General features: G+C 36.2%; 1 protein-coding gene across 2 annotated transcripts in view; it reads left to right on the top strand.

Moving 5' to 3' along the window:
* PCDH10 (protocadherin 10) overlaps positions 1 to 24,330 on the top strand; it is a 62,895-nt gene extending 38,565 nt beyond the window's left edge. Inside the window, exon 5 of one of the 2 annotated variants that reach the window (XM_058721374.1) lies at positions 23,831 to 24,330. In XM_058721374.1, coding sequence (XP_058577357.1) covers positions 23,831 to 23,898 — 68 coding nt within the window. In that variant the 3' untranslated portion in view covers positions 23,899 to 24,330. Of the gene's footprint in view, positions 1 to 1,863; positions 6,356 to 23,830 lie in introns of those variants that run through there. The other variant, XM_058721377.1, reaches the window with a different exon arrangement.
* The last annotated feature ends 2,737 nt before the right edge of the window (positions 24,331 to 27,067 follow it).

The following is a 27,067-nucleotide window of genomic DNA, read 5'->3' as shown; positions in this document are numbered from 1 at the left end:
CAGTATTTTAAGAAAAAAAAAGTTTCATCCTGTAAGTAGTATCCCCTCCTTATTTTGAGAAAAGTAGTATTATTTGCAGAATGTTCATGTGTCCTGAGTTATCCATGAAAGCACAAGATTATGTCCCGTGCTTCCTTTTACTCACACAATTATTTGGATTAGACAGTAAATTATTTGACCCCTGCAATTATTTGTTCAAATTCATTTTATAAACCTGAATTTCCATGGTGCTTAATTATTGTAATTTACTGAGGAATTTTAAATTCTGATTGGTATAAACAAAATATATTTAAACTATATATATTCACACTTATCATGAAACAGGGAATTCGAATTCAAGAACATAGGAAAATAAGATTTGATTGCTTAAAAAGAGGAAAATTTCTATTTTCTTTAATAGAATATTCTCTATAGCACTATGACCAGGTAAGTTATAATAACTACCATATAATCCTGGGTTGTAGCTAACTTGTTTTATAATTCATGATATTATATTACAAATATATATATATATTTTGATTGCTCAATATGAGTTACCACCAGGGACATGTAAATATTCATTTTCACTTTATTTCTGTCAATTATGGTGCCTGACTTTTCCAATTTTAATTGATGTGTCTGCTAAATGGTGACCTAGGGAAGAAACGTTTGGTGATTTGTTCAGAAACTGAATTTGTAAGGAAAAATAAATGTGAGAATTGGAGAAATAAGTTAAGAAAAATATATTAACTAGATAATCTACTTGAAATAAATGGAAATACCACAGAAGAAAAATTATTCTTATTAGTATGTTCTTATGTTTGTGTTAAAAAAAACAAACAAAAGAAACAAAAAAGCCAACTATTTACCAGATTGAAACAATCCAGTTATGCCATTTAGTGTAATTCTTAATTTTTAATTATATTTTAATTTATATATGTATATATATTATTACAATCGATTTTACACAAAAGAATTGCTTTTTATCACAATTGAACACTATTTTCTGCACATTTTCATTATATATCTATTACGTGCCAGATGCTGACTTAGCCAATGCAGTTTCTGCTCTCATTGTGCTCATTGCCTAATATAAAGATTATAGAAAGGTAGGAAGAAATATCCGTTATCATTATAAATAAATAAAATACTTAAAATCATAAAATCTAAATGATTGGATTTGGAAATTCTACCTCATAATTCAGTACATTTTGTAAGACTGGAACAAATTCAATATCTTTTTTCCTGTCACCCTTTTATAAGAAAACGGATTCCTTTTAGGGAATAAATTTATTATTATTTTTGTACACATTAAAAGGTTTGGTTTTTACATAATATAAACGATGAAGTAAAGTAAAACCAGAAAATGTGAAGCATTTTTTAACTTTTTAATTACATCAACATTTTCTAGTACAGGTTTCTGTATGATATGTTGATTTAATATATATAATTTGGAATTTTTTCAATTAAACATATAACCAGTTATTTGTAGATATTCTAATGACTCATTCTAGAATGTTTACAGGCCACACATTTTTTTTTTCTCTACTCTGATCATGCATAAGTAATGAAGTGGGGATTGTTCTGTATGTAACTTCAAAAGTTTAATCTCCACATAATTGGTGCTTGATATATAAAACATACCTTTCCCACACAAAACTCATTTTCTAAAATACCAAAATTGACATTTTTAGAAACCCACGCAACGGATTGACTTGACAGTTAGAAACCAAGGTTAACAGTGAAAGACGTGGACACGACGTGGGTCTGGTATAGGGAGACGACTTATTTCCAGTTGTATTTGTTTCTTTTCCAGTAACATGCAATTCTAAACTCCCAAACGCAGGCTCCTTTTCTTAGAGTATTTTTCTTTCTTTTTCACAGCACGGAAAAGGATATGCTAGTCAATTCTACAGGATTTACCTGAAGCAGCATGATTTGCACAAAGTCGACCAACAAAAGCATCAACTTTTCAACTTCATTATCTTGGCCATCAGTTAGTTGTGTGTAACCGAGTACTAGATTGCCGGCGGAGTCATCGTGGCCAATTATAGGACCTAATTGCTCTCAGCAGGCCTGAGAAATGAGTTGAAATGTGCAGAACTGTAGAAACTTTAGAGGCAACTGCTTTTGCCTCTCCGATCAGTGTGTGCCTGTTTACAGCACTATATATCTTTCTCTCTCCAAATGTCACTGAGCCCTTTACATGTTTATATTCACCACGAGAAGCCAGTCATAAAGATAAAGGAAATTTGTGCATTATAAATGCAATATCACTGTTTTAAACTTGACTGTTTTATATTCTTTTTGTGTGATCAAGTGTTCCCCAAACTATTCCAACTTTACAAGACAGATTGTGATTATGTTCTTTTCACCTGTGGGTTATAAAAAATGTTGTATTCTGAAGACCCACAAAATATCAAAGACATTCTGTAGTTTATACACCGTGTTGCAAAGTGTTTACTGTACTATTTCAAAGCTTCTAAATAAATATAAAATATATATATTATATTATATAATTTTCCTAAAATGTGGTACAACTCAGTTGGTTTTTAAATGGATTCATACAGTCCACATCATATAGTAAAGTGAAGGTAATTCAGGGTCCCAAAGATAAACTTACTAAGAAAAGAATAATCATTAATAGTTTCCTCCCAATTTTCATCTTATACAACCCTGTTTTTCCTTGTTTAAAAGAAAATGAAGCTCTAAGCTACACAATTTTGTCAAGAACTTGTACTGAATTTTCAATGCCAAAGATATAGCTGTCGATGTTATCAGAAGAGCACTGAATATGTAATATCAGAATATCTAACAACCTACATTCTTTCGATTCTATTTCTATGGCTTTGAATTTAGAATCATTTAAAGCTTTTATAAAGAATCTATAAATCCACCTGTATTTGTTGTTAGAAAAAAAACAAAAACAAACACTGGGTGTCTGTACATTTTGTGGTGTAAAATACGTAATTGAGATTACTATTTTAAGAAGTCCTCAACCGTATAACTCACACAGAATTTTATTTTACATAGTTTTACATAGTTTTGTGACTCTTACTAACACATGAATATAAGATCTATTTATAACTCTATATGAACATATAGAGATATATAAGTATCTGAACTGGTAAAGAGTAACTATAAGATATAAGTGATCTCTAAATTTAAAATAAGTTAAATAAATTTGGAGATAGAAATATGGTACATTATTGTTTCAGTATTATCTTACATGTGAAGATTTTATAGCTTAAATATAGTCAGTGTTTTATTAATGAGAAAATTCTTTCAGTCAGCCTTGAAAAGTTAAGCTTGCCTTTTATTTTCATGTCCACGAAGTTAATTATTAAATTCATTTAGATGTATTTTCCTTTCTTTTACATAGTTTTCTTTTTACCAGCTGTTGTTTATTGCTTAATTAAGAGAGAAATTAAGAGAGAAAAATCAGAGGATATGAGATAATCTTAGCAAAAAACAGAATTCTCAAAGCTCCCTCCTAAGAAAGCCTTCAACGTTTCTAAATGTTTGCCCAATCCAAATTACAGATCAATTTTGACACATTTACCTTAACTGCTAACTGATCTTCTGGATTCAGTGAAAGTTTGAGCTGTGCTATGTTATTAAAGAGCAGACTAAAGCTTAACACATAACAAATGTTTCCCACCTAGTTTTATGGTCATGTAAATGGGAATATTTTCCTTCGATTTAACAATAAAATGCATACATATTTTCAGAGGACCTTGATATGTAGATTTGAGTGATATCTTGGCATCACTCATTTGACTTATCAAATGACAGAGATTAATACGTCGTAATCCCAATCATTTTATCTACTGAAGTATGTGTAATATTCCAGTCTTTTGGGGACCCTTTAAAAATACGTAAAACCAATCCATCGCCTATGACACAAAAGCACATATGTTCACAAAAGTGCAGCAGTAACATTTTCTCAAACTTTTGGCGCTACTTCATTAAGATTTTGAATGATAGACTATTTTAATAAGGATATGTTTCTATATAATTTAGCTGGAAAAATGTCTGTTTGTTGTAATTGCTTTTTAAACAAGAAAATGATTTTCTTGTTGAATCACTGCTTTAATTAAAACCTTTCATTCATCATTTTCCAATTATGGCGGAAAACACACATCCATCTGCCTTATCACATGCATTAAAAATAAGGTTATATTCATTTCATGTATTATGTTTATATTCATTCATTCAATGTTAAGAAGGTTTCTTTAATTATTTAAACTTTTATGTCATCGTATATCATCTCCCTTGAACAAACTTCTTATGCCATATATTTACGCATTCGTTTTTTATATATCATAGTAACAGTTACTCTAATTTACATTCTAATTATTAAATTATATCATTAATCAACAAAAGCAAACAACAAAAACAAGAAAATTTTACCCAATTTGTGGGAAAGATAGAATTTGCTAAAATGCTAAACAGTTATTAATCATGTATTGTATCCAGAATAAATCAGAAGTTACCAGAGAGTAATGATATAATTTTAGCTATTTGGCTAGGATGTTTTCTACCAATGAGAGGGGGACTATAAAATAGAAAAATGCAACCAATCAATAATAAAGGTTTACAAAAAAACATGTATTAGATTACCATGAAAAGGAATTTTAGAATAGTTTTCCTGTTTAATCTAGTCATCTTAATATCCAGTCTTACATAATTTCATACATATCAAAAATACTATCTAAATTATCAGATGACATTTCATCAATAAATTACTTCAGAAACGAATGATCATGACATTTACTCCTTGATAAACACGGTTCGTTCTAAAGTAGTAAAAATGTCAAAATATTTTCCTGTGGAAACAGTGTCTTAATGTTTCAAAGGTATGTCAAACGACAATTTTTAGAAGTATTTTCTCCACGTGTAAAATTCTAATTCTTATCTTGTAAACATAATTTTGTGAAATCATTTTAAATCAATATTTAAGTATCACATCATAATTACAGATATAATGGTATCACTCTAAGTGTATCATCTTTCTTGGGAACTATTGAGAAATATGTATATTTTGTTTTTTGAAGATATTAAATGCAATGCCTTTATCAAACATTGCAAATTAAGTACTATAGTAGAGGATTTAAATATTTTAATTACTCCCGTTTCCTTTTAATTTCCTCCTGTTTCATTTCTTAATAGTGTTATAATTTGCCGCCGGATCTCCTGTACTGTAGAAACCTTCTTATTTCTTCAATAAGAGGAAGAAAAAACATCCTCACAATTCTCAACATAAACTTTAATAACTGTCTATTAATTATGCCGTTTTAACTTTACAAAAATAGTTTACTGGAGTAAAATTAATATTTAATACAACCACTGACTCAGAATGTTGCAAATGTTAAGCAGCAAAAAGAAAATTACTTACGGTGCTGACTGATCATAGCACTGTTATTTGTCATTACATGTGGTTTTCTTTCTCCCCCTCATATTTCTATGTGTGCTTTTAATACCCGAGGAACTCAAAAACATTTAAAATCTTGGTATACTTGATAATTTTTCTGAAAATCTTATATTTTTCATATTGCAATTTCTTGGGTTCTTTATCTTTTTCAAAACTCTAATTTTGTAGTGGTAAAGGCTTTGCACTTAACATCCTTTTTATGTTCCTTTTTAACAAGGAAAAACAGAAAATGACAAAATTCCATATTTTTTATGCCATGGAGTAGTAAAATTATTTTATATATATTGTTAGCACTTCAAGGAATATCCCTCTGCTAGGTCGAACAAAATCCTTATACAGTAATTTGTGAAGCTACTGTTCAATAGAATATTTTTGTTTCTTCTAAAACTTGGCATAGGTTTTAGATTATAGCATTCTATGAGAATGCTGGGAGATGGGTGCCGCCAGAGTATTGCAGGCAATAATATGACTAAAATTCTAATACCTTTAGTGTGCATGCATGTATTTCTAACCACTGTTATTTTTTAAGTATTTGTAAAATTAGAAAAATGACTTTTATTTCTTGAAAACTTGTCACATGCTTAGTTTGAAGTTTTGCACTTCAGACGTTTTTGAGTTGCGTGCAATTTTTGCATTAATGTTGCAAATATTAAAATCTCGCATGAGACTCAAAAACTTCTGAACGATAGAACTCAGACTTCCAATACATCCGTACATCATAGAGCTGAAAGTAAGCAGGGAATTTCAGCTCTAAACACATTTTCAAGACAGTTATCTGTGAGTGAAAACAGGGTATTATAACAAAAGATGAGTTTAAATCTTAACTATAGTGTTTGTTACTGTGAATGCTATAATAATACATAAGTAAAATGAGTGTAAATGTAATATATTATTTTATACTGCTGTATACACATGAAATAAATAAAACTAGGATACATATTATGCCATTTTTCCATGCATGGATCTTCCACTGACGCCCGTGGGAGCTTTGAATAAAAATCAGTGGCAAAATATGGCCCTAAGTTTAAAAACAACTAATGCTGATTTAGTAAATTCAGTCTTAATATAACAGGTCTAAGGGGACATCTGTTCAAAACTGAGTCTCATTCGAAGAAACATATGCTAGGTTTAAAGGATTTTGCGATATTTACACTTTTGAAAGTAGGCATTTAATTCTATATGATTCTCATGAGACCCACAATGAATGTTTTAAATGTATATGTTTTTCCACCTATTGTTATATTTTCTTCTTAAGTTTTTTGATTTGTAGTAATACCAAGGGCCCACAAGGAATAATGTAGATGTTTGACACAGGATATGAGTGTCTTCGAGCAATAAAAGGAAAATATTTTATCTAAAATTTTAGACACAAATTATTTCATATTTAAAATCAATGGACACATAAGAAAAAAATAAAATTCATATGGGTATCATATTCCAAGAAGAAAACATAAATTAAGGTATAGTGTTTTTTAATAATGATAACAATAATCTGGACAAACCTTACAGAAATTTATATTCCGAAATAACTAAAAGGTAAAAGAAAAGTGTGCTTTGTAACCTAATGTGTGGTTTACGTAACCAATTTTCTTGAGTTCAAACTACACATACCTGGACAGAAACTCATTTTATGAAGCAACAAGGGATAGGGATAGGACTAAGTATTTCTCTTGCTCTTTATGTCTAATAAAGCCAGCCCTATGGTGGAAAAAAAACTAATAAAAATATACAGGAATGATTCTCAAGAGAATGTTAACAGTGATAGTTACAAGTTGCTTTGTTCCCCTAGACCTGTCCCTCCTGTCCCTTACTTTTACCCTTTTTGGGAATCATATCATGGACTCTTCTATGTAACCAAGATTATGAATTTTCAGATGTAAAAATTAAATTTTGTTAAATTACACACTTCTATTAAGGTCCAACAATGAGGAGAGGTAGGAATGGCATAGTAATATCTGCCTTCATGAAAATTCTAGTTTGCTTTGAGAACCAAAGAAACTATAGGAAAATGTTAAATAATTCAACAGTCAAATAATTAAGTAATCAAATTTGTGGTCAAAACCCAATAGTGGGTCACAAGAGTAATTCAGTGTATTAAGACGATAACATAAAAATAAAACTAGAAGTAAATAGAATAGGAAAAAAAGTAGAGTAGAAGAGTATGAAAACACGTCACTCATGGTAAAAACAAATAGTTCTTTGTGAAACATTTTTTTTCCGATACATGTGTAAAATAGGTCACAATGTGAAATATATTTCTCGCTGTGAATCATTACCCAAATGTTTGAAAAGCACCGCATCATATGATCACTATTTCAAATTTAAATTTCTTTAATGCTATAGAAAGTCAGGGGAGATCTTTTCAAAAAGTTATCTCACATCTGAATTTTGATCTTTACTTTTGTAAAATATGAAGTACACTTAGCTGTGAAATTCTTATGAGAATTAGGTGAACTGACATGTGTGAAATGCATAGCACAATGCTAACGCACATTAAGTGGTGTATTTAATTATTAATATTGCTTTTCATCACTTTGTCGCTATTCTTGATGCTCAAAAGTATGGAATACAGGCAACAAATGGAAATCATTCCTTTCTCAAAACTCTAGTCTGCTTCTGAGTTGTATTTAAGCAGCGCTGATTGCAAAATTGCAAGATGAAAGTTAACTTGCCTTTGGTATCTACTCATCAGCTCAGTTCACCTTTGCCTCTCTATTTATTGGTGGTATGGAGTCCAGGAAGTAAAACTCACAGCTGCTGAGCTCCAGTCGTTTCCCTCGCCCCCCTTTGCAACTCTCAAATAGCCCTCTATCCCTACTATTGAAAAAAATATATATGTATGATTGCACTAGGATATATTTACCTGATATTTCCCCTTGACCCCCAGTGTGCTTTTTGAATAACTTTCTATTTCCATGCAAATAAATGTTTGTTGGAGTTACTGAATAATTGACAGAATCATATTTTTTTGCATATGATATATCATAAAATGAGTCTGGACAGTGTTAAATAACAAAAATTCAATTGAGTAAATTTTAAAGTTCTAACTGGCTTTATCGAACAATTCAGAAATCTGACATCTCATCTAGCAAGTAGAAAAGAGCTCCAAAGGGCTACAGAAAGGGAAAGGTTTCATAAATCCAGAACAAGGGATTCATAAACCAAACAAAGGGCTATTTCAGGCAAGATAGGCAAGATCGCCTCCCTTTGGGGGCTAACAGGGCCTTATTATGTGGATTACTTCACTGGTGCTGAGCAGAGAATTCCAGACTGACTAAGATTGCATTTCTGGGGAAGGTTGAAACTACAATTAGGTTAGGAATAAAGCCCCTGTTTGGCAATGCGGGCCTAGCAGAAGCAACTCCATTTTGGATGTGTGGTTGCCTTTTTAACAATTCCTTCCTTTAGATCAGACTGTCAGCTTGACTGAGATATGTCATCAAAATTGAAGGCATTAGCACCCCTCTCGGCTACCAATCTCAGCTTTTGTTGTTTCTTTGTGTGGTTTCCATAGGTCACTGTTCCAGGTTCATAGTCCTTAGATTCATCATTCTCTTTGCTTCTTTTTTTGAAATCCCAGTCTTGGGGAGATCATTTTCTTGGTGGCTAGCAGCTGTGAACATACATTTAAAGCTTTTGAGAGAATAGAATGCACTAGGGAGATTATTATAATTATAATAGGCAGGATAGTTTTTAATGTGTGGCGTGCACTTTGGAGCCATGGTCCCCCAAACCCAAACCAATCAAAATCAAAAAAGTCAAAGAAAGACCCCCCTAAAAGAGTCACCTTTTTAAGCCAAGTGGCTTGCTCAATGATCTTATATAATTGGGTTTCAACTTCCACAGAAGTATTAATCCAGGTACAACACATTGGTGTTGGCCATAGCACTGATACCTTCTTGCTGAGCTTGAAGATAATCAAGGGCTGGGGCGCCTGGGTGGCTCAGTCGGTTGGGTATCTGACTTCCGTTCAGGTCATGATCTCACAGTCTGTGAGTTCAAGCCCCGTGTCGGGCTCTGTGCTGATAGCTCAGAACCTGGAACCTGCTTCAGATTCTGTCTGTCTCCCTCCCTCTCTCTCTCTGCCTCTCCCCTGCTCATGCTCTGTCTCTCTCTTTCTCAAAAATAAATTAAAAAAAAATTTTAATTAAAAAAAAAGATAATCAAGAGCTATCTTGTCCTTAAGAACTACCTTGGTCAGAAACGTCTAAAAATTTTTCTTGGGTAGCTATTGTTTTAGTATCAGATTCTACAATATCTTCAAGAATTAGAGAGAGGTTTCCCATCATATTCTCATTTACATTTACTCCTGGCCAAGGAAGTATGGCCCTGCCAAAGGAAGCAAATCCTGAGTCACTAGTGCCTCCTGAGAGGTTCTTTCTAATTGGATGGTGTGAATTCAGGGGAGTCAATTCACGAAGTATCTTAGTTTGTGGAAAATTAGAGGCACAGTTGGATAACCCAAGAGGCATGGCCCAGTTATGTACCAGTCATAACTAGGTATTCAGGTCCAAGAAGAATGATAAGTATCATAGACAAAGACAAAGCCAATTAGGGCACAAACCATTCCCATTAAGGAGGTTCTGTTAATGGATTCGTTTACAGAGATTAATGCATTTGCCCCATTCAACCCAGGGCTCAACTAGGTTCTCAGCACATTCAGAAAGTAAATCTCATTGTCTGAAATAAAAAGGCCTTGCAAAGATGGGTGCTGCTGAAGAGATCTCTTAGTGGGCAGATCTGATCCAGATGCTCATGGCAATGTGGGAGTGGGATTGTACAAATATTTACATAGGTATATGGGTCTAACTGCCTAAATACAGCTATAATTGGAGAAAGGGAAAAAAAACAAGGCACTGGATATTCTGATCATAAAAGTGGAACTTGATAAGAGACTTCCAAGATTGACGAGTTCACACCCATTAGCATTGGTGTAAGAAATATGGATGGGGGTGTTGTGTATCTTTCCAGACCAATGTCAGAGTAAAGAAAAGAAAGAGAAGGAAAAAGAAAAAAAAGCTTTCATGTTCAGTTAAAGTATGAAATGTGGATCTGGTGTCCTGGGTGGAAGGAGCCTACACTCATGTCAGCTGCTTCTATTCCTCGTCAGTTTGATTTGGGGGTCTTCAGCGTCTGTACAGGCCAAGATGTCAGATAAGCCTTCTTTAGCTGTGAGATGTGTACCTTAGACTCAGTGTCTTCTAGATTTGCAGTAGTGTCAGTGGTCAAGAAGACTCAGTAATGTTCTTTCCAGTGGGGCTCAGGTTGATGTTTCCAGAATACCCAGTCACTAGGCTTCAGACAATGACCAACAAACAGAATCTTTTGAATTGGGATCTTGGATCCCAAGACTTGGAAGTCTTCTTTAATCTGTTGATACTTAGAAACGTTAAATAATGATCGTATATAAGACACTAAATAAGACATTATTTACATATTTATTATTATATATTAATATAAGGCATTAAATACTTTTGGTAAGGAGTCATACTATCATGACAACAAGGGATCAGCAGAAAGTTGTATACCAACAGACATTGGTCTACTGGTGACTATCTCATGTAGAGTTAGTTTGTTTCCCGAAAGGGATCTGCGAGCAGTCAGCAAGGCCAGAGGCAATACCTTAGGTCAAGGGAGCCCAGTTGTTCCAACAAGTTTAGAGATTTTGAGTTTGAGGATCCTATTAGTTTTCTCGACCTTGCCTGATGACTGAGGATAATAGGGACAGCAATCATTCCAAGAAGTCTGCAAGATTTTTATTAAGGCTCATATGATTTATCCAGTGAGGTGGGTGCCTCGATCACTGGAGATTGTGGAAGGTATGCCCCAAGTGGGAAACACAGTCTCTAATAATCTCTTTGCCATGGCGAGAGCATCAGCATTGTGGCAGGGGGAGGCTCCAAACCATGTGGAAACATAAATAAAATAAGAAATACATATCAATAACCCATAATAAGTAGCAGTTGAATAAATTCCAGCTGCCAGTGCTGAAAAGGACCAGAAGGATTAAGTCTGAGGCCTCTTGGGACAAAAATAGTTTTTCCAGTGTTATGGATCTGACAGGTTAGATGTTGGTAGTAAACTGTTTTCTCAATTGTATAGAAGTTGCTATACCAATGTCTATTCATAATTTGAGTCCTCTTAAATGCACCATGGCAGATAAAGGAGTGCAAAAACCCAAAGTTGGGGTTTACTAGGGAGCCAGGATAAACTATCATCTTGGGTCTCCCATAGCCCCAAACTGTTTGATTTAAACCACTGTTTGCCTATCTTATTATTAGTATTATTTTTCTGAATCAGGAACAATTACCATGTGCCAAGAACATCAGGATGACAAAAAAGTCTGACAATGAGGGTTAATTTTTTGCCGAAGCAGAATAAAGTCCACCACCTGAGCCACAACTTTTAAGATTCTGTTGCTGTTGTCTGTGCAGGAAAGTCAGCCAGGGCATTTCCTTGAGATTCAGGTTCAGTCCTTTCAGTGTGGGCCTCAATATTGATGAGAGCAATTTCAGAAAGTAAAATAATAGTTCATTTACTTCTCTGTTTTTGACTGGGGTCTCAGAGAGCATAAGAAAACCCTTTTGTTTCCATAACATCCCTCAAAACATACTTGCTGTTAGTATAAATATTAACAGTTTGTCCTTCTGATAACTGACATGGTCTGGTGAGGGCCTGGGATCTGCTTGTTGGTCTAACTTCACTCGTTGGGAAATTCCCCCTTTCAAATAGTCCTTATTGGAAAGCAAGCACCTGGCGAGCTTGGAAATGTCTTTCTTCATTTCTACAACATGACCTGTAAACATCAAGATTACATCAGGATTAGTTAAAGAGGTGCCCTGTAAATCTGCAGTACTTAGTATCTGCTCTATCAAATGGATTTTTTCACTGGTGGTTCTAACTGTAGACTTGTTGAACTTATAATTTCTTAGCTCGGCAGACCCGGTTCTCTAGAGCTGTCCTCGGGTTGTTCAAAATTATTTTATTTTCCGCTTTTCTCTGTTAATCAATCGCAATTTTTATTTCCTTATTTTGAAAGCTAGGGTTTTAAATTTATCAAATAAACCAGTTCATATTAATCTGTGACTAAATGTCTCAGAGGGAGCATTTCTATTTTAAAAGAAATGTATCAATCCATGTAAAAACTTCTATTGAGAATATTGTGTAATTGAAGACAGTTTTTGTTTTGTTTCATCTTACATATTTACTTTTCTTTGAGAGCAGTTGCTAATCATTGGGTCATTGCTCAACCAGTCTGCCTGGGCGTAAGAAGCATTTAATGAATGTTGCAATTATCTAATTTGGAACACAGTCACCATCCTCTTTTTCCCTTTATCATTGTGAGTGACTCTTCTTTTAATCATGAAAAAAACGAAGAAAACAAGCGTTGGTGTGGTGAATTGCATAAGCCTGAAACTGAATTGTATCCTCATAGTGTGAGAGTGTTTATATTCTTAGTTGTGTTTCCTAATTAACAATGGAGAGAATGGCCAACTTCAAGGTTTTCTGGCAATACATTTTTCTCAAAATTGATGTGTGTGTGTGTGTGTGATGGAGAGAGGTATTAAGCAACACAAAGGAGACTCATGGAGGAATACATGAAGGGAATCATCCTATATGCAAACACACACATTCTGTGCCCCTTTATTAATTAATATTTAGACTATCAGAAAACCTGGTTGATCTTCAACAAGCTACCATGGACTTTTCTGGTTTTATTTTTGTTTGTTTTAATTTTTTTCTAATGTTTATTTGTTTTTTGAGAGACAGAGAGAGAGAGAGGGAGAGAGAGAGACTATGAGCAGGGATGGCGCAAGAGAGAGGGAGACACAGAATCCAAAGCAGACTCCAGGCTCTGAACTGTCAGCACAGAGACCAATGCGGGGCTCGAACTCACGAACCTCGAGATCACGACTTGAGCCAAAGTCGGACACTCAACCGACCGAGCCACCCAGGCGCTCCTACCATGGGCTTTTCCACTGGTGAGCAATCAATAGTCAATTTCTTTTGACACTCTCTGATAAGAACCCTTATTTTATACCGGGTGACAAAGACCACAAAGAAACAACACAATGTTTATAATAAAATGTACCAAGTAAAGTTGAGTTAGAGAGAGAAAGTAAGAAATGTGAGGCCAAAAAGAAGGAAAGAGAATATAACCATTGTCTTCCTTCATTCTCCAGTAAGTTTTAAAAGACTGAGAAGCAGTTATGATTTTCAAAGCTCATGTGGTCGTATACATATATAAGTTAAAACAAGGAGAAAAGTAATGAAAATAAAAGATGGTTGAGTATTTCTAGTTAAAATACAATAAAGAATGAGGTGAAGTGACCTGGTATACCCTAGAAAGGAGTAAAACACAGAAAGGATATATAAATTTTATTTTAAAATCTAAGAATACCAAGCTATCTCATTGGGATGCCTCTGTAGATGCTTGCTTTGTGTGCCTTGCTTCTCTGACAAGGATGTATGGATTTACATGACAATGTGTGCAAATATTACTGGGTTCAAAGGTGTCTCAATCATCTTAAGAAAATGCATTTGCAATTATACGGACCAGTACAGGGGAGAAACTGGGAATACTGTGAACAGATCATGCAGAATCAGGTGACACTGGCATAACATTTCATAAAGCTACATGGCAAGTTTACAACACTGATTATTAGTCAAGAGTATTGCTGCTGAGGTGGGAAGAGTGTTTTCAATCGCCCATCAGTTGGGTGAAGTGAACAAAGTATATTAGTATTTTTATTTAAAAAAAAATTAACGTTTATTTATTTTTGAGACAGAGAGAGACAGAGCATGAACAGGGGAAGGGCAGAGAGAGAGAGGGAGACACAGAATCGGAAGCAGGCTCCAGGCTCCGAGCCATAAGCCCAGAGCCCGATGCGGGGCTCGAACTCAGGGACCGCAAGATCGTGACCTGAGTCGAAGTCGGACGCTTAACCAACTGAGCCACCCAGGCGCCCCTATTAGTATTTTTAAAGTTTACATATGAAGCACAGTTTTAGTTTAAATGTAATACTTCCTTTGGCACTCTAGAAGAGTCTATTCCAGTATTAGATATAATAATAATGAAAAGATAAAAATAAATGCTGCACATAATGTAAAAGCATTACTAATTTAGATAATGTTATGAGATAATTCATAACATTAAAAACAAGAAAAATGGGGCGGCAAGGGGGGCCAGTGGGTTAAGCGACTGACTCCTGATTTTGTTTCAGGTCACGATCCCAGCGTCATAAGATTAAGCTCCACCTCCGGCTCTGTGCTGAGCATGGGCCCTGCCTTAGATTCTCTCTCCCTGTGCCCCTTCCTTGTTCATGCAGCTCTCTCTCTCTCTCTCTCTCTCTCTCTCAAAATAAATTAAAAAAAAAAAAAAAACAGAAAAAAAAAGAATTTGGGATAACAGAGATCTATTGTAAATATTTAGCTAAGAAGCAAGTGAGCACAATTAACTTTCAGTCTGGACTAGTAAAAATGGAAGAAGAAGGACACAACTGGGAGACATTTCAGAAAACATTATACTTGCTCCCTGACTGATGAAGGAGAGGGAGAAGTAACTATGACGGGGGTTTTGTGTGCACCTGAGTGGATCATGCTGTACTTAAATAAGGCAACATAAAAGAAAGTAAAAGCTTTGTGAGGAAGGTAATCTTATTTGTAGCAGGGTTTGCTAATTTCCTTTTATCATTCAATTTTTTGCTATGCTTGCTATCCAAGTGGAAATTGAACTGAGTTATATTTAAACATACCATAAAATTTTAGATTTTTATCCTTATATCAAAAGTAGTCTCTCTACTGTATTCTAGTTTATTCTCCATGTAGTAATATAACTAGAATCATTTAAATTATGTCTCCTAACCTGAATTTTTTCATTATGTTTATGTAGAAATAATTACATATGTAATATGTAATACATATGTAATATGTAAATTAGAAATATTTTTAAAGGTTTTCTTTTTTTTCCCTGTGCAACTTTGGCTAGTGTATATGCCAAAAGGGGTCTTGACTAATTTAAAAAGGATGCAGATTAAGTCAAAAACCCTCTCACTCTTTTTGCGACACATGCATGATACTACATAATGAAGAGGAAGATACATAAATAAAAATAAAGTTATACGAATCATAAAATCTATTTATTTATATTTCCTTTCCATCTAAGTTCAACTAACATTTTCAGCAGATTTTTTTTTTTAAATCAAAACACCTTCGTGGTGCTTGACCTTTATTCATCAACTACTATCAGCAATGAATGTTATTTTCTATGTTTTATTTCTTTTTAAGTGGGCCCCACAGAATAATAGGCTTTTAGTGCAGAGCAAGTCTTTGAAAATATTCTGGTCCTTAACCTACTTATGAAGAAAATGAGACCAATATAGACCAGATGATGGCAGAGCATAACCATGAACTTAACGCCTGAACCCTATCTCTTGACTGAATTCTTCACCTGTTCCAGGCTGCATTTCTAGTCCCTGTGTCTTATTTTAACTTGAAATCCTAGAAGTAACTATATTTAAAAAATACAAAAATAAGTTATAGCATCTAGAACTCCACTTCATATTTTTAAATTTCAATGCTCCCCCTATGCCACATGCTCATTTCTAAGGATGGTTCTCATGTATAAGGCACCATGAAATGTGGCCTAAAGAACTAGACAGTTTTGACTGTCCTTTTATGGTTTATATTTAGAATAAAATGTTGTTTTAACATATGCATTTTTATTCCTCTTAACAACATGCTATGTTGGCAGTGAATAAGCAAAACTAAAGTCAAACAAATATGAGTACATCTCCCAGAGAAATCCCATATAGCAACTGCTGCTTCACCAAGAATAGGTCTGAATAACTGGACTTTATAAAATCATCGTCAACTAACTTCAACTAATTTAGTGAAATACTGAAAGAAAAAGAAGAAATTAGGTAAAGGGTGGTTTTAGTCATCCACTATTCACCCTGTTGGAGAGGAAGAGATTTCCATCCTAGAGTTATGGGGACAGAGAACATACAACATCTGACACTGGACAGACAGATGAAATTGACAACAATTTATGAGTCATGTATTTTCACAGGCTGGGGAAGAAGGATATCACACGAAACACAGGGCGACACTACCAGGGGCCGTGAGAGGCAGGCTTTCTTTTGGTATCAAGAGGGAGGGATTCTCTCTGGTTCCTGCTGGAGGATGTGACCAGGGAGAATTCAGTGGAGCTAGCAGGGAAATGAAACCTCACTACTTAAGAATGAACTGGGCCTGGTTCCTCTGTCCAGCAGAGCTGTTCGGCTCTTTGGATCTCCTTTTCCAGAGGGGAATGAGGGAGGTAAGATTAGACCATTCAAGGCACTCTAAGATAGGCCAGGTGTCAAGGCACCACATAATATTGAGCTTTAATTTTAGTCCTCATATCAAATTGACTCCCCGATGTCTTGACATCAATTTTTATCTTGGTGATGAACTGAGATTTCTGGGTAAGAGAAGTACCTCTCCAACACATGAAGTAGGCACTTGACCTGGAGGAAGAGGCAGTGTGATGAGAAAAAGAACTGTTTTGAGTTGCTGCCTAAGCATTCCACAGTATGATAACCCTGCATAGACCCAGAGTCTGGACATTTAGATAAGGACCTGAGCTTAGGATTCCCGTCAAAAGTTCCTGCTTTGCTTTTCCCAGGGCACCTTTTAGAACAACCACTTAGAATCAAGCCAGTGAAAAGTTAGTGATCTCCACCCCAACCACCTTCCAGGTGCTTACTACCCTGCTCTCTGTCTCCTTACTCATGGCCTGGGACAGGGGACTGCCTTTTCCCTAGCTCTTTGCCCCCCACCCTGAGATTTGTAACTACTAAACCTTGTGATTTTATTTCCTTTGTGTGAGTGTATTGACACTGTGTTATTGATAAAAAATAATCCTGGGTTTTACTTCCCCAAAGTGGGAGCTCAGATGCTGAGGGAGCTATCTGCCAAACGTGTATGGATGACTTATGCCTCCTCATTCAGCAGATCATAAACTGCATATTTTTAATTTAATACATCAGCTACGGGCCCCCCAACACAGAGGGCCACATAGCGAGGTGACCTTCAAAAACAGGAACTTTAGAGGTCTTCCCTTTATGACCAATCAAAGAAATTAAGGAAGATGGTGGCATTAGTACAGGGACTGCATGTCCCCATGGCATGTGGATTGAGACTAAACCATATCTGTGGCAATCACGGGGGGTTATTTGCTCTATTTGGAATTCTTTGAAGGGGCCATTAGGTCTATAGAGGGCATGGAAGTTGTATTGAATGTCTTCTTCAAGAGTCCAACATTGCCTGTTTTGAGAAGTGAAATGAATGCCTTGGCCACTATCAATAATCTCTGAAGTTCCAAAGGGGATGAAGAGTATACCGGCAAAGCCTTGAATTGTGGCTTTAGTATAGGTAGTGACATCTGTTACCTTGATTTATATTTTGGGTCTCTGTTAGACAAGCGGTTCCCAGAGTGCTTTACCTCAAAGGAAGCAATTCTTATGTAATACACCAAGAGTTTATGAATATGTACGTATGGAGCCATTTGCTGTCCAGGGTATGTGGTGCTAAGATGACTACCTGATGTATGACTGACCCTTAGATCCTGTTGTTTTACAAGGACATCCTGAATAAAGAATGAAACCCAGCAACATTCCACCAAGTTCCATCATATATGAGAAGAGTGGCAATATGGCCCATAAAGTATATAAACTCCCTTTAATTTTTCACTCAATTGCTCTGAAGGGGCTCTCCATGTGGCTAAGGGGTCTAGGAGAGGGTTGATCTCCTCTACCACCATGTCATGTGTCAAGGAACTGAGGAGAGGTGGGGCTACACCACCCTGCAGATGGGATATGTCAGAGGGTCAGATTTGACTCCAGCTTGTAGAACGGAAGGTTTGATAACTGTGCAAAGCTTGTGAGCCGTGCAAAGCATGGAGCATGTTAGCTCCACGACCCAAGGCATAATGGTTGGCTTGGTATGGAGGAATAGATGTGCAGGGGGCTGTGAGAGACCGTTTTCAGAAGAGCTCAGTGTGTGGCCAAGAACTACCACTCTAATGGTATATAGTGCAAGGCCAAGGAGAGCAGTTTCCTTTATCAGAAGTCCACAGGAAACTTACAACCTGGTGCAGACCTTCTGCATAGGGGAGGAGAAAAACCTGGCAGCCCAGCAACTCCTGTAGACAGCTATCTCCTTTTCCAGGGTTAAGCGATGTTCCCAAGGTCAGGGTTCACCTCTAGTAAAATCCTCCTGTCTATGGTGCTAGTCATGCAGTCAAGCCCTATGATTAGAAAGTTAGCCCTTTGGCATGCTAGTAGCCAGCAGCACTAAGACAAGCCCAGGCACATTGTCTATGGACTTTTGTCTTATTTTTTTTTTTTAATTTTTAATGCTTATTTATTTTTGAAAGAGACAGAGCACAAACAGGGGAGGGGCAGAAAGTGAGGGAGACACAGAATCCAAAGCAGGCTCCAGGCTCTGAGCTATCAGCACAGACCCAATGCTACAAACTGTGAGATCATGACCTGAGCCAAAGTCATATGCCTAACTGAGCCACCCAGGCATCCCTGGTAGGGCCTTTTCATTGAGATGGCAGTTGTGTTACCTCCTCCATTGTTTGGGGAGGAACTGGTAGCCAATGCTCTTTCCCCTTCCCCTTCTTCTTCTCCTTCCTCCTCTCCTTCTCCTTCTTCTTCTTCTTCTTCTTCTTCTTCTTCTTCTTCTTCTTCTTCTTCTTCTTCCTTTTTTTTTTTTTTCATCAGTGCCTGGTCCATGGGTTGCCAGACATGTATACCTATACTTGGAGATCAGGAAAATACTTGGGATAACAGCATGGGAAACAGTAGCACAAGAAATGGGCAAGGTAGCTGCCATTGCCTGAACGACTCTTATTAAGTGACTTATTAAGTGACTTAGGTCCCATGATTAATCTTCTGTAGGGTAGTGATGTCCTTCTTTTCCACGAACCACATAATGAGCCATCCCTGGAATCCCTCTGATGGTGTGCAATCACAGTAACGTCCAGATGGCTGTCCAAGCAGCTAGTAATGATTCCCAAGTTAGATCCAGTGACCAGAGAGCTCTAGCTTATTCCTTGGTAATTAGAGCTGAAGAACCAGAAGACCAGGTATGGTGCTGTGTTATCACTGCTTTTACAGGCAGAGGTCCTAGAGACACCTGCCAAATGTAGACTAAAACTGACAAAACATCATGCTGAGGTATAGGGAATTAACCACAATTCTCTTCTTTAGAACAAGAGCATTTTGGGGTGGAAAGGGAGGGAAATACCTGCTAAAGACAACACAGGGTCCAGTAGGCCGAAGTGCAAGTCCACCAGTAACAAGCAGTTTAGTCCCAGGCAGCCTTCCCTGTATCATGAAACCATTTAAGTTATCCAAGAGCAGTTAATTCAAGCTGACTGGGTCATTGTTGGATCATCTTGTTTAGGGTTGTTTAACTTGCCTCCTAATCACTCCATTGGTGAGGGGAAAATTTCTGCTCCAGAATGGAGTTGGAGACTATGTAGCACCTGACATAGGACAGAATAGACCAACAGCAATTTGTTAGTCTCATATAATCACAACCCTGGGGTGGAAGGTGGCAGGAAGGATCCTGCACAAGGCCTCACAGGGCTGCACTCAGAAACAGAGTGAACAACCAGGGGTCATGGAGGCAAGTCTTTGTAGCATCAAGAGGGTAAGGTGCTCCCTGATTCTGATGAGATAGGATAGGCTTCACCTGAGCCCTTTGGCCAGTAGGGTTGTCCTGCTAGGGAATATTATCTTTGGGAGCAGAATGGAGAGAGAAACTTGGAGTTAGGTTATTTCAAGTCTTCCTGGTTATGCCAGATGTCAAGACAACACATATATTGGGCTTAATTTTGGTCATACTGCAAGAATGAACAGTAGGCTGTTTCAGAGGACCAAAATCCCTGAGACCCCTTGAAGGATGTAGGTCTTGGTCACTAGATTCAAACCAAATTTGTCAGATATTAAGCTTTGATTCTTTGAAAGGTTTTCTATATTGTTTTTTAAAGTAGAACATTTTCCAAAGTAAAACTAAACTAAACTTTTTATGAACATAGGTCCCCCACCTCCTATGGGATTCTTATGGGAGGGTCTATTTGTCATCAAGTTCTGAAATTTCATAATATCATGTAATTTGATGTGGATCTGTTTCCATCTGAACTGCAGACACTTATTAAGTTTCTTCAATCTTTAAACCCAAGCCTTTCAAGTTTTGGATTTTTTTTTTGAATTATTGCTTTCATCATTTCTTCCATTTTTCTCATCTTTTTTATCCTTTATTATTTGAATATAGAACCTCCTTTACTGACCTACCAATATTCTTCATGTTTTCTTCCCTACTTTCTACAGTTTTTTAATCTACTTTCTCAGTGATTTTCTTATGTTTATCTTCCAACCTTCTACTGAGTTTTTAACTTCATTATTTTATTATTATTTTAAGTATAAAAGTTCTTCATGTTTTCCCAAAATTCTTTTTTAAGGTATTTTGAACTCTTTTCATGTATTCAATATTTTCTCTTATTCATCTGAAAATAGTGATGATAGTTTATATTGCATTTCATTTTCCCTGAATAATATCTCTTTCCAGGAATTATGGTAGGGATTTTTTGCAGATGTCTGGTGACATTTACACTTAGCTGTGTACCCATAATTAAGAACAGTACTCTAGGGGCTCCTGGGTGGCTCAGTCTGTTGAGCTTCTGGTGATAATTTCACAGTCCTTGGGTTTGAGCCCCCCATGGGGCTTTCTGCCGTCAGCACAGAGCCCGCTTCAGATCCTTTGTCTCCCTCTCTCTTTGCCCCTCCCCTGCTCACTCTCTTTCTCAAAAATAAATAAACATAAAAAAAAAAAAAGAGCAGGAAGATAAGTTACAAACAGAGAGGGAGGCAAAACAGAAGAGACTCTTAAATACAGAGAACAAACTGAGGGTGATGGGTGTTGGGGGAGAAAGGAAAGTGGTTGATGGGCATTGAGGAGGGCACTTGTTGGGATGAGCACTGGGTATTGTACATAAGTGATGATTCACGGGAATCTACTCCTGAAGCCAAGACTATGCTATATGTTAACTAACTTGACAATAAATTATTTAAAAAAAAAAACAGTATTCAAAATTGCTGAAGGTAAAACTGTTTTGCGTGGAAAGCTTGTTGAATATGTTTGTCTATAGGGTGATCTTGCTGGATCATTTAGTTAAGGAAACCCCAGCGTAAATATGTTCAGTGTATTTTTCTTCTTAGGCTAGTTAGAGATATTCAGGGAAGTATTTTTGGGTCTTCTGCCTGGGCACATGCATTCTGAAAGTTAATTGGGGAAAGATGTCTGGAATACTCAAAATCCTAAGTTTTCTGGGTATGATGATCTCACATTAAACTGTACCTGCTGTCTTCTGATGTAGACACCTCTGTTTTAACCTCCTTCGAGAATAAATCTCCTGTCTTCTAACCAGAGGGGATAATTGATCACCTACTTATGCACAGTGGATGAGGGAAACCTGGGAGTCTAATTGCCTCTCAATGACATTTTTGATCCTTCTTTTTATTTTTATATTCACTCCCACTTCAGAACTAATTTGTTCTATTAATTCCTGAGACTTTGGAATATTCTGTGGGATAAATCAGATTTTTTTTCTTTAAACTCTTAACTTTCAGCTCAAAATTAAACATTTTCAAAACTAGTGAGTCGATAACATTTTGGTGGTCCACTTCCAAACTTCCAAAATATTGTTACGGTTGTTTTCTCACTGTTGTTGTTGGTGGTGGGTGTTTTGTTTTATTTTGTTTTGTTTTTTTGTCTTTTAACGGTTCTTGTAGATTTTTCCATATAAAATGTTCTTTTCGTTTCTGTGAAGTTTTATAAAAAGTTAAGTTTCGTGCATGAATTCATCCCTTCTCTCTTTTCAACTGGAACCTTAAAAATAAGCTTTGCACATAATAGCAAAGTCTTAAACAGAAAGTGATGAAGAAATCTGCTCTTAGATTATTAAGAGATGGTGTAATTCTTGCTGGAAGTACATATTTATTGGTTGCTAGGATTATATAGATTTGCTTTACATTTGGTCACATTTAAATTAATATTTAAATTTTTTTAATGTTTATTTATTTTTGAGGGAGAGAGACAGAGTGAGAGTGGGGAGGGGCAGAGAGAGAGGGAGACGCAGAATCCGAAGCAGGCTCCAGCTCTAAGCTGTCAGCACAGAGCCCAACGTGAGGTTCGAACTCATGAACCGTGAGAACATTATCTGAGTCGAAGTCAGACGCTTAACCGATTGGGCCCCCCAGGCCCCCCTGGGAATTCATAATTTAAATGTAAGATATAAATAATGCTCCCATTACATATCAATAAATGAGATCATAAACTATGATATGGAATTTCTATTTTCCCAAATGTGACCATTACAACAACTTAGTTTTCGCTTTTGGCTTGTAACAACTTTATCATTATCTTGAGATCTAACAAAATTTTAGATCAGTAATGTTAAAACCAAACATGTCCTATGTGTCCTTGTATGTAACAGAACAGTCGACTGTCTTTAAGTTTACAGTTTCATATGAAAAAAATAACTTGAAACCTCATAGTGCTTTTCTCTTATTACATTGGTTTGTTTACCATATCATTCTACTTTGAATAGTGCCTGAAATTAGTGTCCAAATAGTATCAGGCAACTTGCAAGCTTTAGGACTTGAGGTCAATGTAATTACACTGTGCATGACAGACACTAGGCCATTTGGGTATTGCCTTTGCCACCAGCAATTGGCACCTGAGTGTTAATGAGCCGGTAATTAAGAGCTGGCACAGACAGACGCATTTTACTGTTTGGGACGAGGATAACCATATGCTCCATAACTTCGGTGCTAAGTATTTTGCTAGCTCCAGAATTTACAGAATTTTGTTTGGGAGGTTTTTTAAAAAAATGTTCCTTATGCTATGATTTAAAAAAAAATCAAAAAGGGTCACTTTAAAGATTGAAGCAACTGTACTTGCGATTTTCAAGTTATGAAACATTTGAAAACTACTAAGATCATATTTGGAGAGCAAATATTTGGAAAAAATAAATTCGTGTAGTCACATTTACTTTCAGGTTGAAACCATATTCACAGGACTTCTATTTTGAAAAGTCTTTGGTAATATAAAAAAAGTGCCCAAAGTAACTTCACATGGATGTACATACACAGGGTAGGCAGCCCCTGGAATGGCCCATCGTGATTTCCATATCCTGGTATTAAACGCTTGAGTACCCCCCTTCCCTTGAAGCTTGTTGAGATACGGAACCCACTTCTATGAAACAGAATGCGGTCCTGATGTTAAGTTATGAAAAGGTTATGTTTTCCATCTTGGGAAGCTTCTTATACACGCTCTCATTCTCTTTTGGATTGCTTGCAGAGATCTGGAGGCAGCTCTGTGGTGACACCCACGTGGCACGAGATCAAGGCCTCTCAACAAACACATGAGTGAGCCCTGAAGCAGACTCCCTTCCCCAGGCGGCATCTTCAAAGGAGACCAGAGCTTCTGCCAACATCTGGAGTGCAGTCCCAGAAGAGACCTTAGTCAGAGACACCCAGTTAAAGTGCACTAAGAATTTTGAATCATACGAATTTGAATTTGGAATATATTGTTATGCGGCAATAGATAACTAATACAATATGGAAGTGAGAATCCTATTGTCTGCCACAGCAATATGAATTCTTGATGTTTTCTGATGTGATGTGTATAATCGAACAATATGTATAATGTACATGCATCGTTTCTTTGCCTTCCTCTCCAATTTTCTGCTCTCCTTTCTTCCTCGTCTCCTCCCTACCTCACACAAAAGTCCCCATCACTTTCTTGATTAGACTTCTATTGGCTTAAAAAAAATAAAACTGTTCTCATCAGATGAAAAATGTATTAACTTTTGTGAATTTTAGTTGTGGGAATTACTTCTAATTTTCTTCTTTGAAAGAGTTTGCTTTTCCATCGAACCCTCTGTAGGACATAGAGCCTTTTATATGCAGATTGATATAATTACGCTTTGAAATAGCTTTGAATTCCCTGTAGCTTAAACTGAGAACATGAAAGGCCAAATGTTATATCGAACTGAAGGATATAAAAGTGCACGTACATCAATCCAAAATGAGATATAGAAATGAACAGCTCTTTACACAGTGATGTCAGTTTTTGACAGATTATTGAAGGATCTTTATAACTGCCAAGACTGCTTTGGGTAGCATGAAAACTCTGCCTGGGGATAGTGTTATCAGTTTGTATTTTTTATTCTTTCAATACCAAAAGGTGAGTAGATGTTAAGTGAAACAAGAGAAATACTCTCTGACAAAAGCTTTAACTCTCTTCCCCAAAGATGACATCTGGCCCCACATGGTAAAACATAGTGTGATGCGATGATGGAATCATCCACCCAATCTGTCACGCTAGAGATGGCAGCCTAGATGAGGAGGTTACATTTTAGGAAGTCGACAGAAAACCCACTTGGCAATCTTCACCTCCGTAGAGATCCAGTGACAGACAAGGGTCTCTTCCTCACAGGAGGGGAGTTTATTGTGCCAGTGACAGACACATCAAGAGGATTTAAAGCTCCCACACTCTTCCTTACAGCTAGCGGGAAGATAAAAGCATAAAAGGAAACCAGTGCATTTTCTATGTTCCAAACCTGAAAATCAATACTATGTTTATTTACGAGGAGACTCTAAAAACCCTAACTTTATGTTGAAAGAGTACGCACTGCTCATTTTTAATATCCCAACCGCTTTGCGTTAAGTAAAAGTACATCTTAGAAGTGTTCTTTGGATCAGTCATGAATAAAGATTTTTTTTTTCTTCTTAAAGGGCACATGCTCTCTTGAAATTATAATCCAAACAGAAGAATGAAATATTCATCTCATCTGGTTTTGTCAGTAAAGGGAAATATGTCTTAAAATTGAAGATGAAAATCGCCTAAACTCTGGTGTTTTTAGCTTGTGCAGAGATACTAAGTGTAATTGAAATCAGAACAAGAGTGGGGCAAAACTTTGGACAAAATAGACACTTTGATACTAATACTGATTCAAGCAGAATTGAGTAGATGATGAATATAGTATTTATGTGTTCAATACAGCTAGGGAATTGTACTGTGTTTGGCATTTTGCAAAGCTTACCACTTATTAATCTGCAAAATATATATGAAAGGAAATGATAACTCAAGCAGTAGTTGAGAAAAACATAATCATTAATTAGCTTTGGCGCTATAATTTAAAAAAAAATATATGTGTGTATATATATATATATATGTCATGTAACTTAATGTATATACTTAATGTATATATTAGATTAGTACCACTCTTAGCTTTGATACTGTAGAAAATACACAGTGTGTAAGCAGCAGCAGGATACCTCTGAAATTATTTCAAACTGGATTCTGCTAGGTCTACTGCTGAAAATCATGTGACCTAGGTAAATTTCTGAAGTTGATCTGGAGACTCAAATCAGTTCTCATATCTAAATTAGGGTCATGAATCAAAATTGACTTGGGAATAATTTAAGAAAAAACAATCCCGGGGTGCCTGGGTGGCTCAGTCCGTTAGGCATCCTACTTCGGCTCAGGTCATGATCTCTCAGTCTGTGAGTTCAAGCCCTGCATCAGGCTCTGTGGTGACAACTCAGAGCCTGGAGCCTGCTTCGGATTCTGTGTCTCCCTCTGTCTCTGCTCCTCTCCCGCTCCCTCAATCTCTCTCTCCTTCCCTCTCTCTCTGTCTCCCTCAAAAATAAAAATAAAAATAAACATTATTTTTTTTTTAAAGAAGAAAACAATCTTCATTTTCTAGAGAGAATCTTTTATGATCAGGGTGGGGGGCATACTCATTCCAGAAATTCATGTGAAACTCCTTGCTCAGTAGAAGTTCTGGGGTAGCATAAAAAACAAACTAAAAAACTCTGTCAATCCCGTGAAGGACCTACTAAAATGGTTCTAGTTATTAGTGATGGAGAATAGTTATATTCTAAGTTATATTGGTGGGTGTTACAAATAATCTTTTCTTGATAAAGGTGATAAACTATTGCTACCATGAATTTTTTTACAATTCCAAATTGTTGCACAAACCAAGGTAAACCTATAGGGCTCACATTAAAATCAAAACTATGATGCTTTTAAGGTTATAATGAAAACTAATATTTCTTAAATATTCCATCTGTGACAAGTATTGTGCATTTATATGAAACAACATTTCACATTTATATCAAAAAATGAGAGTTTTAATCAATTTACAGATGATGAAACTATGAGAAGCATGTAAACTTGATTATTTCTTAATTATAAGGCTAGTGAGTGTTGAAACTTAAAAATAACTTCTGACATATGGACCCCTGCTATCAGCTACCTTAAATAATATGGAAAGAATGGGGCACCTGGGTGGTTAAGTTGGTTAAGTGTCTGACTTCAGATCAGGTCATGATCTCATGGTCTGTGAGTTCGAGCCCCGCATCGGGCTCTGTGCTAGCAACTCAGAGCCTAGAGCCTGCTTTAGATTCTGTATCTCCCTCCCTTTCTGCCTCTCCCCTGCTTGCTCTTTCTTTCTCAAAAATAATAAACCTTTTAAAAAATTTAAAAAAATAATATGGAAAGAAGAAAAAATAAAATGAGGCAATTAAG

The sequence above is a fragment of the Neofelis nebulosa genome, chromosome 3 (genome assembly GCF_028018385.1).
Source record: "Neofelis nebulosa isolate mNeoNeb1 chromosome 3, mNeoNeb1.pri, whole genome shotgun sequence".
In the NCBI taxonomy this organism is placed as follows: domain Eukaryota; kingdom Metazoa; phylum Chordata; class Mammalia; order Carnivora; family Felidae; genus Neofelis; species Neofelis nebulosa.
Note: the sequence above shows the minus strand (reverse complement) of the source record. Positions and strands in the feature narration are given on the sequence as shown.